The following is an 11,729-nucleotide window of genomic DNA, read 5'->3' on the forward strand; positions in this document are numbered from 1 at the left end:
AAAAAAAAAAGGCCAGGCGCGGTGGCTCAAGCCTGTAATCCCAGCACTTTGGGAGGCCGAGACGGGCGGATCACGAGGTCAGGAGATCGAGACCATCCTGGCTAACACGGTGAAACCCCGTCTCTACTAAAAATACAAAAACTAGCTGGGCAAGGTGGCGGGCGCCTGTAGTCTCAGCTACTTGGGAGGCTGAGGCAGGAGAATGGCGTAAACCCGGGAGGCGGAGCTTGCAGCGAGCTGAGATCCGGCCACTGCACTCCAGTCCGGGCGACAGAGCAAGACTCTGCCTCAAAAAAAAAAAAGATAATACAATGCAGTATTCCTGAATCAATGAGTAGGAAACACTCTGGGAATTGCCTAGCATGTACTAACCGCTTAGTAAAATTTTTTTTTTTTTTGAGATGGAGTCTTGCTCTGTCACCCAGGCTGGAGTGCAGTGGCGCGATCTCGGCTCACTGCAAGCTCCGCCTCCCGGGTTTATGCCATTCTCCTGCCTCAGCCTCCTGAGTAGCTGGGACTATAGGCGCCCGCCACCTCGCCCGGCTAGTTTTTTGTATTTTTTTTAGTACAGATGGGGTTTCACCGTGTTCGCCAGGATGGTCTCGATCTCCTGACCTCGTGATCCGCCCTTCTTGGCCTCCCAAAGTGCTGGGATTACAGGCTTGAGCCACCGCGCTTGGCCAGTAAAAGTTTTAAGACTTCCTCTCCATTAACTCAAAACATCCATAATCAATTCTCAGAAGTATCTCCTTTTCAATAACATAAGCAGCCACAAAAATACCAATAGCCAGGCATTTTGCTAAGAGTTTATATATACAATTTCTAAAACAACCCTTTATGAGTACAGCAAAGCACAAAAAGTTAACACAATTAAGTGGCAGAGCAAGGAAAACACACCCTAAAGAGTGTTGACTCCTCAGCTTACCTTTCTAAATACTGATTCACAGTAGCTCTTGCATTAGTTAACTGATAAAATATCTGCTTCCGGGCATTGGCTACACTGACCACTTTGTGAAAATTCATCAAGCTACACACTTAGTATTTGTGTACTTTAGTGCATTGCATGTGTGATAAAGGCAAGCCTCAGGAAAATGTTAAAATCACTTACATTAAAAACACACGCCGGGCACAGTGCCTCATGCCTGTAATTCCAGCACTTTGGGAGGCCGAGGCAGGTGGATTACCTGAGGTCAGGAGTTCAAGACCAGCCTGACTAACATGGTGAAACCCCGTCTCTACTAAAAATACAAAAATTAGCTGGGTATAGTGGCATGTGCCTATAATCCCAGCTACTTGGGAGGCTGAGGCAGGAGAACTGCTTGAACCCAGGAGGCAGAGGTTGCAGCAAGCTGAGATCACGCCATTGCACTCTAGCCTGGGTGACAGAGTGACACTCCGTCTCAAAAAACACAAACAAACAAACAGAAACAACAGGTACACACCCCTGAATCCAGTTAAAACAAGTTTTGGTTCAGCTCAAATTTAACATGAAACTGGTGGCTATAATTGTTTTTGTCTTGTATCTGTCTCTCTTAGGTCTATATATCCTCCTACAGTATTACATACTTCTGTCTAAAGGTAAAGATAATAAAAGGAGGAAAAAAAATGTAATAGATGTTCCATAGTAACAAACTTGAAATTATCTGAGGATAGACCACTGAAGTTCAGGAAGCACGCTAATTATATATGTTTCCAATGAATAAATTACAGCTGTACAGTATTTTAAAACATTAAGAAAGCCATTTATAAATGCTCTTGTAGTTGCCTATGTTTAAAGACAACAGGAAATGGAACCATTTCAGTTGTCCATTTGATTGCTATCATTAATATAATTATCTCCCAACATATAATACTCCGCTATCAGTAATATAATCGGGTATAATCAATAGCAATGCTAGTATAATTAACTATTCCATAAAGAAAATGAGTCCAAGACTTACCTTCCAAATAACTGAGGGGCCTGAGGCAGGATCCTTAACTCAGAAATGGGGTTAATACCCTTACTGAAGGCCTCTTGGAAGATTAAACAAAATAATGCATATACAGTTTGTGGCACAGTACCTGAGATTTAGTAAACATCTACTCAACTATTGACAATTATTACTCTGAAATTTTAAATTAATGTAAACAATCTACCAGCTTAATGTAATAGAGTAACGAAGGAAAAGTCCACCCCAAAGAACTCTAAAAACCAAAATACAATTCCCCAGGTCAACTCCATCCAAGAAGTATAAAGGCTACAATAAAACGAACCCACTGGATTCCTATGGGTCCTTAACCCATGGAGACAAGAAAACCTAGCTTAACATTGCTAAAATAGAAATGGGCAACTCTGGCTGGGTGTGGCAGCTCACACCTGTAATCCCAGCACTTTGAGAGGCCAAGGTGGGTGAATCGCTTGAGCTCAGGAGCTCAAGACCAGCCTGGGAAACAAAGCAAGACTCCTGTCTCTACAAAAATTAGCTGGGCGTGGTGGCTTCTGCCTGTGGTCCCAGCCACACAGGAGGATGAGGTGGGAGGATGGCTTGAGCCTGGGAGACATAGGCTGCAGTGAGCCAAGATCGTGACACTGCCCTCTAGCCTGCGTAACAAAACCATACTGTCTTAAAAAAAAAAAAAAAGAATTAAGCAACTTTGCTCCTCCCTTTAAAAACCTCCAGCAGTTCCTCATCTTCTAATTTACTGACAAAAAGGCCAAACTACTAGTATTTACATGGCCAGGCGCGGTGGTTCATGCCTGTAATCCCAGCGCTTTGGAAGGCTGAGGCGGGCAGATCAACTGGGGTCAGTTCAAGACCAGAATGGCTGACATGGTGAAACCCACCTCTATTAATAATACAAAAATTAGCTGGGCATGGTGGCACAAGCCTGTAAGCTCAGCTACTCAGGAGGCTGAGGCAGGAGAACTGCATGAAGCCAGGAGGCAGAGGTTGCAGGGAGCAGAGATCATGCCACTGTATTCCAGCCTGGGTGACAGAGACTCCATCTCAGAAAAAAAAAATTACAATGGCATGCAAGTCCATCCAAGATCTGAACTCAGTTACCTTCCCAGCTTTCCCCATCAAAATGCTTTCTATTTTCCATTCTGCAAACACACATGCTTTGCCTTTTCATGGCTTTCATGGCTCTTGGCCTTCCCCCACCCTGGAATGGCATCTGCTCCCTCAGTCCTCCACACTGTATTGCAGTTGTCACTGGGTCCTTAACTCCTCTTTTGAACTCTAAGCAAAAGTGAATGTACTATTGATTTATAGTTATAATCTAATACAAAACTATCCATACTGAGGAGTCAATAATGTTTGAAAGTTAGATGGTAAAATGCTAACTTACATTTACCCATATCTTTATATATCTTTATCTATTTTACTTTTACTGTCATAAAAAATTAAGAATAGTTGACATAATCGATTCAGTCACTGGTCTATTACCACCCTGACAAGGATGGAGTAAGAAATAGGACTTGTCATTTCCAATCCAAGCTATTTGCAATGGAAAAATATATCCATGCTTTCAAGATTCATATTTATTCCACAGTGGAAGAGAAAATGTAATGTTCTTTCCTTTTTTTTTTTTTTTTTGAGACAGAGTCTCACTCTGTTGCCCAGGCTGGAGTGCAGTGGTTCAATCTCAGCTCACTGCAAGCTCCGCCTCCCAGGTTCACGCCATTCTCCTGCCTCAGCCTCCTGTAGCTGGGACTATAGGCGCCCGCCACCACGCCCAGCTAATTTTTTGTATTTTTAGTAGAGATGGGGTTTCGCCTGTTAGCCAGGGTGGTCTCGATTTCCTGACTTTGTGATCCGCCTGCCTGGACCTCCCAAAGTGCTGGGATTACAGGCGTGAGCCACTGCACCCTGCCGAAAATGTAATGTTATTTCTAATTCTTGTGAGATACCAGTACAAAACCATAGAACAGTGATTAAAAGTCCTTGCAAGACTGACAAAACACCAAGTGTTCCACTAGAAAAATCCACACATTAAAACAAAGGTGCCGGGCGCGGTGGCTCACACCTATAATCCCAACACTTTGGGAGGCCAAGGCGGGCATATCACCTGAGGTCGGCAGTTCAAGACCAGCATAGAGAAACCCCATCTCTACCAGAAATACAAAATTAGCTGGGCGTGGTGGCGCATGCCTGTGATCCCAGCTACTTGGGAGGCTGAGGTGGGAGAATTACTTGAACCCTCAAGGCGGAGGTTGCAGTGAGCAGAGATCGCACCATTGCACTCCAGCCTGAGCAACAAGAGTGAAACTCCGTTTAAAAAAAAAAAAACCACCAAAAAAACAACAACAAAAAAAACAAAGGCAGCATTACTCGGCTCACTCCACATTCCATAATTCTTCTGACTGCTTTTACATCCTTCCCTTTCTTTTTTCAGTTAGTGTCTCATATACTGTCTCCAATGATCCATGCAGAAAGGTAGCTTTTAATTGCTACACAGCTATTTCTCCTTTTTAGTACCAGGATATCGCTTTGAGAACTTAATTTAGGGAGTGAACCACACCTATCAATGTAGCTTTATTCTCTAAGGTGACTAACACCTAGGCCCCAAGTTATAAGTTCCCCCAGGATTCCTACCACTCAAGACACATGCTAAAATAATCTGTTAGGTTTAGAACACTGAATCTTAACTCTGAGACATCATATTTCATCGAATCCAGCTCCCTTTATACATATGAAACTGAGTCTGGAAAAGTTAATTGTCTAGTTTACAAGGTAACTAGAATCCAGAGCTTCCTGACTCTCCAAACAATGCTAAACGTACTACACGTTATAGTGTTTTAATCGTTATTTTTTTTTTGAGACAATTTCACTTTCTCGCCCAGGATGGAGTGCAGTGGTATGATCTCGGCTCACTGCAACCTCTGCCCCCCAGATTCAAGCGATTCTTTTCTGTTTTTTTTTTTTTTTTTTTTTTTTTTTTTTTTTTGTTGAGACGGAGTCTTGCTCTGTCGCCCAGGCTGGAGTGCAGTGGCCGGATCTCAGCTCACTGCAAGCTCCGCCTCCCGGGTTCTCGCCATTCTCCTGCCTCAGCCTCCCGAGTAGCTGGGACTACAGGCGCCCGCCACCTCGCCCGGCTAGTTTTTTGTATTTTTTAGTAGAGACGGGGTTTCACCGTGTTCGCCAGGATGGTCTCGATCTCCTGACCTCGTGATCCGCCCGTCTCGGCCTCCCAAAGTGCTGGGATTACAGGCTTGAGCCACCGCGCCCGGCCATGATTCTTTTCTGTTTTTAGACGGAGTTCTGCTCTTGTCACCCAGGTTGGAGTACAATGGTGCCATCTTGGCTCACTGCAACCTCCGCCTCCCAGCTTCAAGTGATTCTCTTGCCTCAGCCTCCCTCAGTCCTGCAACAGAGCAGGACTCCAGCTCAAAAACAAAAACAAAAAGTTCATTTCTAGTCTTACTCTCTGCTACAATATACTTTACCGAAAAATAAGTTCCAAGAATAAAAATTTAAAGTGGAATGTAGCTATATGAGTTGTACAGAAACCATCTGATTTTTATAAAGTGGTAATATATCATCACTACAGCAAACTCTAAATTCAAGCCAGTGATCTAAAAGTCAAACGATCCAAAACCCACTAGCCATTACCAATTCCCCAAGCTAGTTAGTACATAGAGGGCTCAACTCATTGTGCAATGACCACGAAAATGTCATTGAATGTGAAATGATCAAATGTTCTGGAGAATTTATAAAACTTTCACTAGTTTGCACAATTAAAGTTATTTTGAGGGAAAACAACTTCCGTGTGTATCATTACATTGAACTACTCAATTTCGGCTAGTAAAGTATGTACTCCAAAAGGTACCCCCTCAGGGGAAAGTGTCATAAATATGCTGTTCTGGAATGTACGTGGAACCTAGCAACCACTTTTAAAGCTTCATTTGCTGATGTCCCTCCCTGTCCGTTCGCCCTAAAAGACTAAGTATCTTTAAGAATCAAACTAACGGGCTTTTCATCAGGTTTTCCCACTGACAAAAATCATGTGATTGGTCTCTCCACCATTTGACTAAGTGAATCACCCAATTAAAAAAACAAAAAAAACAAAAAAACCCCGCACACTACAATCTTGCTCTAAGACAAGAGACATTTAACAATTAATCATGCGAAAAGCACAGAAGGTACTGTTAGAAGGTCTGAGAATTCACTCTTGCACATTGCTTACAATGTAAAATTTTAACTACCTAGAAGTTACTAGAACATAGTGGACATCCCTCCTCAAGAGTTTGACAAGCCGGAGGGGATGATGAGCTTAACACTTTACTTTCTCCTCTCTGCCACATCAATCTGCCAGGGGATCAAGTCCTATTCCAGTTTATGGTTCCCAAGAACGGCTGGAAAGGCTATATACGGAACCTCTTGACAGATTTTTTCCACTAAGGGTAAAAATCGGCGGGTCCTGATGTGACAAGCCATGGGAAACAGGAAAAGAAAAGCGTCAGTAAAAAAAAAATAATACAAGGCAATCCCAGAATGGGATCCTTTGGAAGAAAGCGGGCCCATTCTTCCACCCTGGCTCCTGGAAATCCCAGAAGCTAAATCAGGTAAAATGCCCCGGTAACCTCTGGGAGGCGGGACATGACTGCTAAACCAAGGTTGCAGGTTCGTCAGGGGTGTGACCTAGTGGCCAAGCAGGTAGTGACAAACTTGGGGTACCCCCAAGGAGGGAACCCCGCTTGAGTCACCACGGCCCAGTATGAGTGGGTGAGGGCAAGTCTGGTCCAGTCACCCTGGAGACCACAGCCCGTGCAGGGCTCCTGGGACCGGGCAGAAGCGGCAGGGGTGGGGCTGGCCAGGCTCACCTTTGAAGAAGCGCAGTGCCAGGCCGTACAACTCCTCCAGGCCGAAGCCCCAGCGCTGCTCCAGCCGCCGCGCCTCCTCCGCCGCGCCCCCAGCCGCCGCCTCCCCGGGCTCGGGCTGCTCCCCTGAGGCGCCCGGGCCGCGACCGGATCCGGGTGGCGAGGGCGGTGGCAGCGGTGGCGGCAGCAGCGGGGCGCCTTCCGCGCCGGGCCGCTCCTCCGGGTCCGGGCTGAGCGTGAGGCCGTCGACGGACACCTCGAGTCGCTCTGCGTTCAGCACCGCCGCCATCTCTGGCTGCTGCGCCTCCTCGGCGGGGACAGGCGGCGGCCACGTATCGACTTCCTGCTGACCTCTGACCTCCGCTTACCGATACCGGAACTTCCGCTGCTGAAGATGCTGTAGGGCTCCGGGAGAGGGGCTGAGGCCTGGTGCCCCGCCCCCTCCGGAACCATCAGTTGCCCCGGCTCCGCGACCATCTTTCAGGCTCCCCAACTCCCATTGGTCCCGAACTCCACTCCACCCACCCCCATCCTTTCGGATCCCAGTTGCTCCAGGTGGGCGGGTGCTATCACCCCCCACCCCTCGGTTCGGTGCTGCGGCTGTCAGTGCCCAACAGGGGCGGGGTCAGTGGATCCCCGCGCGGGGGTCGGAGCAGGGAGGATTGGCGAGGTTGGCCAGCATCCAACCCTCCAGGTCAGAGACCCTTCACTTTTGCAGGGGCTTGCGTGGTTTGCAGAGCTCTTTTGCCCACCACAATGTCGTTTGGCCTTCACAGCAACTCTAAGGAAATGCAGGGCAAATTCCCAATTTTTTAAAAAGGGGAAACTGAGACTGCAGAGAAATTCAGTGACTTTGAGGTTGCAGACGGGGCTGATCCTGGTTTTGCAGGAAGCGCAGCTCATACAATTTGTGGGGACCCTCATTAGGAAAGAGTACAAAAAGTTACCATAAAGTTAATGAAGCTCAAGCTTCAGCGCCCCTTGCTTACACAGGCCCCTCCCAAGGCCCTTAGAGTGGACTTAGCAGTGTACGCTTCTGTATAAGTTTTGAGAGTAGGATATTCAAGACCTGTCTCTTCGTTTCTAACTTCCCTTCATCCTCCTCCTCTGGTTAGGAGGTACTGAAATGGCTTATTCACCGCTTCAATTATTCTCTGAAGCCCTAGAGAGTTTTTTCAGGACAAGATTTGTATGCCACATTCAGACATGATCTGATCCGTTAAGGTGAAATTAGGAGGTACTGAAATGACCCAGCGGTGGGGGTGGTAGCACCTGCCAACCTGGAGCAACTGGGATCTGAAAGGATGCGGGGGGAGGGGAGTTCGGGACCAATGGGAGTTGGGGAGCCTGAAATGTGCAGAAGGGTAGGAAAGTGAATGTATATTTAGAAAGAGAAAGAAATAACAAATGACATTTTAAAAGTTAACAAAACCCACAAACATCGCACACATAACTGTAATATTTTCATTGACTGCCTGATATTCTTCTACAGGGCTTCTGAGAGCCGGGAAACCTATTTTTTTCTAAAAGATTGAAGTCTCCCCTGACATTATATATATTCACTTGTGTTTCCAGACTTGGGGAGCACCATTTATGATCATTTTTCCCACCTTTGTTTTGGCTGCAAACTTTTGATTGCCTTTTCCTATAACAATTATTTTGTAACCTTTTTTTTTTTTTTGGAGATAGTCTTGCTGTGCCACTCAGGCTGGAGTGCAGTGGCACAATCTCGGTTCACTGCAACCTCTGCTTCCCGAGTTCAAGCAACTCTCCTGCCTCAGCCTCCTGAGTAGCTGGGATTACAGGTGCCAGCCACCATGCCCGGCTAGTTTTTGTAAATTTAGTAGAGTCAGGGTTTCCCTATGTTGGCCAGGCTGGTTTCGAACTGCTGACCTCATGTGATCTGCCCACCTCAGCCACCCAAAGTGCTGGGATTACAGGTGAGAGCCATGGCGCCCGGCCTATTTTGTAATTTTCTGTAAAGAAAAGAGAAAGATCAGTCTTTTCTCCATTATGGCTGATTAAATTTGTTTCTTAATAATTGTAAGTTTATTTCAGCATCACAACTCATTACTGATATTGTTATGTACTTTTTTAGGGCTATTGTTCAGTTTGGGAAACCTCTCTCAAGTTTCATAGATGTGCTATGAGATTTTATGGCCATTTGGCTGCTTCAGTGACAATTTTGTGTGTGGTTTTTACTGAAGCCCTAGAGAGTTTTTTCAGGACAAGATTTGTATGCTACATTCAGACAGAATCTGATCCATTACGGTGAATAAGACATATAGCTTCACATACAGACAGACTCACTGTAGTACAACTATAAGTTTATGTCCCATAAACGTAGGGATTCTAATCTATTCCCTTTTGCATGATTCACATAAAAACAGAAAGAAGTATGGTGCAGTTATAATTGCAGATATGACTTAGATTCTCAGTGAGTGAGAACCTTCATTTTGATTCGGCTTTGAGAAAATTGATCCCTCTCCTTAAAATTTTTCACTTCTGATTGTTGGAAGCATTTTTTTAAGTCTTCTAATTTTATACTTACCTGGCAGGGGAGATACCATGATCACGAAGTCTTCTAATTTTAATTACTCAAAAAACCTTCATTTTTTGTTTAGCTTTCTGACCCTGTGCTTGCGCCTTCAACACTCTCACAATGATTTTCTTTTCCTCGATAAGGAAAACGTGCTTGATCCTGTCACGAACACATAAAACACACATGGAACCACCATAGGCCCTGCTGATGGTTTTTCTTGTTTTGGATAATCTCATAAGAACTTTGGGTCTTACAGCACGAACCCCTTGAAGTCTGCTTGGGTACACACCACAGCAGATTTTAGTGCTTTCCCAGCCTTCTTGGTATAAAGGTAAGCAATTATATTACCAGGGGTTCAGGACAGCCTAGTTTTGTTAGAAGCTGTATTGTAGGAAAGCCTACAACAGTGTGTCAAACGCTGGACCATTCTGTGTGCCTATAGGCAACGTCCCCAGAGAAGGAAAAGCAATGGAAAAATTTTACTAGCTCTTTCTTTTCTTTCAAACCTTGTTTTTCCTCTGCTACCCAAGTACTTCCTGTGTCAGGCAACATAGGGCTCCTTCCCCCTCTGGCCTTGCACTTTTGTGACATGGTGCTGGCTAAATTGACATAATGGGCAGTAGGTATATTCCGAAAAGCCATTCCTACACCCACGGTGAACAAAAATTTAACAACATGCAGAAGTGACTGCAAACCACTTAAATGCATGCCACTAACTCCAAATTAAATGTATCCCTATTCATTGTCTCCTTAGCCAAATCCCCCACAAAGCCTATAGCCATTTCAGTACCTCCTAACCAGACTCCAGAGGATGATGAAGGGAAGTTAGAAAGGAAGACAGAGGTCTTGAATATCCTACTCTCAAAACTTACAGAAGCATATACTGCTAAGGCCACTCTAAGGGCCTTGGGAGGGGCCTGTGTAAGCAAGGCGCCCTGAAGCTTGAGCTTCATTAACTTTATGATAAACCCACTTCTAGCTGTAGGGGACTAAAAACTAATTCTATTGCTCTAAAGTCTGTGTTCTTCCCACTTGCCTTGGATCTTTATATTTAGCTTTCATTAGCTTAAAAATATGCATATTATGTGCCTAACCTTCAAAATGTTATAAATATATTCCCTTGTGTTTAGCTCAGTGTCCTACCTTTAACATTCAGTAACCGTTGGGATGATAATGAGTAGGGTAAATACAACCCTTCTTCATGAAATGATAGATTCTGTTTTCCTAAGTTTTCACAATAAGCATTTCTTTTGTAATCAGAAAAAAAAAAAGGTTATTTAAAAAAAAAAGTATACAAGGCCGGGCGCGGTGGCTCACGCCTGTAATCCCAGCACTTTGGGAGGCCGAGGTGGGCGGATCACAAGGTCAGGAGATCAAGACCACGGTGAAACCCTGTCTCTACTAAAACTACAAAAAAAATTAGCCGGGCGTGGTGGCAGGCGCCTGTAGTCCCAGCTACTCAGGAGGCTGAGGCAGGAGAATGGCGTGATCCCGGGAGGCAGAGCTTGCAGTGAGCCGAGATCGCGCCACTGCACTCCAGCCTGGGGGACAGAGCGAGACTCTGTCTCAAAAAACAAACAAACAAAAAAGTATACAATAATTATTAAAGCCTATAGAATACACCTAGGAAGGTAGGTAAAATATGCTAATTAATTAATTAATTACATGGACTTTTTATACAAAAATTAGCCGGGCGTAGTGGTAGGCACCTGTAATCCCAGCTACTCAGGAGGCTGAGCAGGAGAATTGCTTGAACCTGAGAGGTGGAGGTTGCAGTGAGCGGAGATCGCACCACTGCGCTCCAGCCTGGGTGATGGAGTGAGACCCTGTCTCAAAAAAAGACATACATTAAAAAAATTATATGGACTTTTTTATTGTTTTATAACTTAACATATTGAATATGCTTGGAAAACCCAAACATCCTCCAGACGGAGCATCTGAACCTCTTGCTTATAGAACCATCAAGGGCCATTGTGTAGGTGGTTGCCCTTAATGACTAAAAACATTAGGGTCTGGCACAGTGCATTATGCCTGTAATCCCAGCACTTTGGGAGGCTGAGGCAGAAGGATTGTTTGAGCCCAGAAGTTTGAGAACAGCCTGGGCAGCATAGGAAGACCCTGTCTCTACAAAAAATAAAAAATTAGCTGGGCATGGTGGCATGCATCTAGGGTCCAACTACTTGGGAGGCTGAGTTGGAAGGATCACTTGAGCCTGGGAGGTCAAGGCTGCAGTAAGCCCTGATGGCGTCACTGCACTCCAGCCTGGGCAACAGAATGAGACCCTGTTTCTAAAAAATAAAATAATTAGAGAATATAACTTCCCTTTACAGTTCACCGTGGGAGATGAATTCCAGACAGGCTCACCTGAATGTCTTATTAAACTGC

General features: G+C 45.1%; 1 protein-coding gene across 1 annotated transcript in view; it reads right to left on the bottom strand.

Moving 5' to 3' along the window:
• The window catches only part of ACBD3 (acyl-CoA binding domain containing 3), a 47,218-nt gene extending 40,067 nt beyond the window's left edge, over window positions 1–7,151 (bottom strand). Inside the window, exon 1 of the mRNA XM_023203630.2 lies at window positions 6,806–7,151. Within this exon, the coding sequence (XP_023059398.1) occupies window positions 6,806–7,091 (286 nt within the window). The 5' untranslated portion in view covers window positions 7,092–7,151. The remainder of the gene's footprint in view (window positions 1–6,805) is intronic.
• Window positions 7,152–11,729: the final 4,578 nt, after the last annotated feature.

The sequence above is a fragment of the Piliocolobus tephrosceles genome, chromosome 1 (genome assembly GCF_002776525.5).
Source record: "Piliocolobus tephrosceles isolate RC106 chromosome 1, ASM277652v3, whole genome shotgun sequence".
NCBI lineage: Eukaryota > Metazoa > Chordata > Mammalia > Primates > Cercopithecidae > Piliocolobus > Piliocolobus tephrosceles.